General features: G+C 54.3%; 1 protein-coding gene across 1 annotated transcript in view; it reads left to right on the top strand.

Annotated features, from left to right (window-relative positions):
* The window catches only part of PLOD1 (procollagen-lysine, 2-oxoglutarate 5-dioxygenase 1), a 48332-nt gene that overhangs the window by 22566 nt on the left and 22723 nt on the right, over positions 1-3043 (top strand). Inside the window, 3 exon segments of the mRNA XM_011996636.1 lie at positions 753-850; positions 1431-1532; positions 2102-2280. Of these exon segments, the coding sequence (XP_011852026.1) occupies positions 753-850; positions 1431-1532; positions 2102-2280 (379 nt within the window).

The following is a 3043-nucleotide window of genomic DNA, read 5'->3' as shown; positions in this document are numbered from 1 at the left end:
CAGGAGATCAAGACCATCCTGGCTAACATAGTGAAACTCCGTCTCTACAAAAAATGCAAAAATTAGCTGGGCATGGTGGCGGGTGCCTGTAACCTGTAATCCCAGCTACTCGGGAGGCTGAGGCAGGAGAGTCACTTGAACTTGGGAGGTGGAGGTTGCAGTGAGCCGAGATTGTGCCACTGCGCACTCCAGCCTGGGTGACAGAGCGAGACTCTGTCTCAAAACACACACACACACACACACACACACACACACACACACACACAACATGGGTATTGGGGCCCTGCTAAAGGGGCTTCCTCCACTGGGACAAGATGTGTCCTGATCATGCCCAGGCCTCCCCTTTGTGTGGCTCTGGCATTTTCTCAGTGCTGCTCTGCCTACTCAGAGAAGGCGCCTCCCAGACCCTTTCTCTTGGGGCTTCTCTGAAGTGCCCGGAGCTGGGATGTTCCACGTCTTTGTTCTTCTCCCAGTCCCTGCTTCTGGCTGTAAGTAACCACAACAAGTACAGGGGTTGCCATGGATTCTGTGCTCATCATGGGCCAGGCTTGGTGCCCCACGCTTGCCCAACACAAATCCTCCCCCTCACCCTATGAAGAAGGGATTATTCCTGAAACTGAGGCATAGAGAGAAGTGACTTGCCCAAGGACATAATCTACCCACTGCAGAGCTGGGATTTGAGCCCACTGGTTGGACCCTGAGCCTGACTTCTGGGTCTGATGCTGGGTGGGACTGTGCTTTCTGACCCCCAGATGAGGTCGTGCTCAAGTTTGAAATGGGCCATGTGAGAGCGAGGAACCTGGCCTATGACACCCTCCCAGTCCTGATCCATGGCAACGGGCCAACCAAGGTAGGGGGGGCCCCAGCCCCTGGGGAGTGTGCGAGGGGGGCCAGAGCCCCAATTTCTTTCTCACCGTGACCCCACAGTATCCCCCTGGGGCCAGGAACACCTACCTGGGGGCCTGCTATGAACTCACTACTTCTGTCCTCACATCTGAGCTCAGCATGGTGCCTTCTTTTCCTGCTGTGTTGGTCAGTGGTACTCCGTCTATTCTTGCTGGGCACAGGACACATAGGAGGCTGCTGTCCCCATCCAGGGCTAGGCTGGGCTGCCAGAGCCATCTGTACTCTGTCACCCCAGGGCAGAGTCATTTACTCACTCAGTAAACCTTTATTTCACGTTTGCACTAGACCCAGGAATCTGCATTTTACAAGCTCTCAGGAGAAGCACTAGAGCGCCAAGCCCTCCCCCGCCCTCTCTCAGAGTGGCTTGGTGATCTCCTGGGGATGGAGCATTATCTCCAAGACCCTCTTAGGGAGTGGGAGGAGGCTGGATTCTGCTGACCCACCAGGGGCCCAGGGAGATGTGAGTCAGGGCTGTGGTGGGTAGGGCTGACCGGCTTCTCTGTGACTCCACGTTTCCCCAACAGCTGCAGCTGAACTACCTGGGTAACTACATCCCGCGCTTCTGGACGTTCGAGACGGGCTGCACCGTGTGTGACGAAGGCCTGCGCAGCCTCAAGGGCATTGGGGTGAGGCTGCGCCCAGGCCTGTGCCTGAGGGACACGGGGGGCTCAGTCCCCTGAGATGGTGAGATGGGTGATTCTGGAATAGACTCCATTGTCTTTGGTGGAAAGTGAAGAGGTCATCTCCCTGCATGGGGTTCTATCCCGATTGCCACCCAAGTGCCTTCTCCTGGAAGCCCTCTCAGACTGCAGGTCTCTAGCTTCCTCCGAAATGTCCAGGTTCTGATTTCTTCTGCCTGGTCCTTCAGGCTCTCCTGTAGCCCCCTCCCCATCCCATGAACCTCATCCTCATTTATGACTCACCTTGAACACCACACTAGCCATGATCTGACAGCAGGCCCTCAACCGGGTCCTTGCTCCAGGCCTGGGCTTCTGCTGCTCCCTCCCTAGGGCACCTTCCTGCTGCTTCCCTGCCCTCCTGCACCCCCTGCCTGGAGGTCCCCAACCTGGGCACCTTTCTTGGGAAGTCTACCTGCTTCTGATTCTGGCTCTGGCTTCCTTGGGCCACCCTGGGGTGGAGTGGCAGCGCTGCGGCCGGACACTGCTGGACTCTCATGCCGCCCTCCCTGGTGCAGGATGAAGCTCTGCCCACGGTCCTGGTTGGCATGTTCATCGAACAGCCCACGCCGTTCGTGTCCCTGTTCTTCCAGCGGCTCCTGCAGCTCCACTACCCCCGGAAACACATGCGACTTTTCATCCACAACCACGTGAGTAGCAGGCACTCTGAGGGGTCGTCATGTGGCTTAGGTCCAGGGCCCAGCTTCACAAGATAGCCTGAGACCTCTGAGGGTCTCACTGAATCTTGCTTATCTGGGCCAAATGACAGTCACCAGTGAATTGTGTCCCCAAATCACTGAGTTGACTTTGGAGTCAGTCTGGGTGAGTTTGAATCCCAGTGCCGCTATTTTTATTGGCTTGTGACTTTGGGCACATTACTCAACCTCTCTGTGCTTTAGTTTCTCATCTATAAAATAGGGATAATAGTCGGGCGTGGTGGCTCACGCCTGTAATCCCAGCACTTTGGGAGGCCGAGGTGAGTGCATCACCTGAGGTCAGGAGTTCGAGACTAGCCTGACCAACATGGTGAAACCCTGCCTCTACTAAAAATACAAAATTAAGCCGATTGTGGTGGCACATGCCTGTAATCCCAGCGACTCAGGAGGCTGAGGCAGGAGAATCTCTTGAACCTGGGAGGTGGAGGTTGTAGTGAGCCGAGATCGCGCCATTGCACTCCAGCCTGGGCAACAAGAGCAAAACTCAGTCTCAAAAAAAAAAGAATAAATAAATAAATAAATAAATAATAAATAAAATAGGGGCAATAATTGTCCAATCACACAGAATTGCTGCAAGGGCTAAGCAAATTGACATGTGAAGTCCGTAAAAGGTGCCTGGTGCACAGGACACATATAGGTGCTTCTAACCGTTGTCATCTTCACTTCTATCCCTGGCCCTGTTAATCCTTCCTAATTGTACCTGGTGGCAGTCAAATTGGTTTTCTTTGTTTTTTTTTTTTTTTT

Source organism: Mandrillus leucophaeus, unplaced genomic scaffold (assembly GCF_000951045.1).
Source record: "Mandrillus leucophaeus isolate KB7577 unplaced genomic scaffold, Mleu.le_1.0 Scaffold52, whole genome shotgun sequence".
NCBI lineage: Eukaryota > Metazoa > Chordata > Mammalia > Primates > Cercopithecidae > Mandrillus > Mandrillus leucophaeus.
The sequence above is the reverse complement of the archived record's forward strand: the minus strand, read 5'-3'. Positions and strand labels throughout refer to the sequence as shown.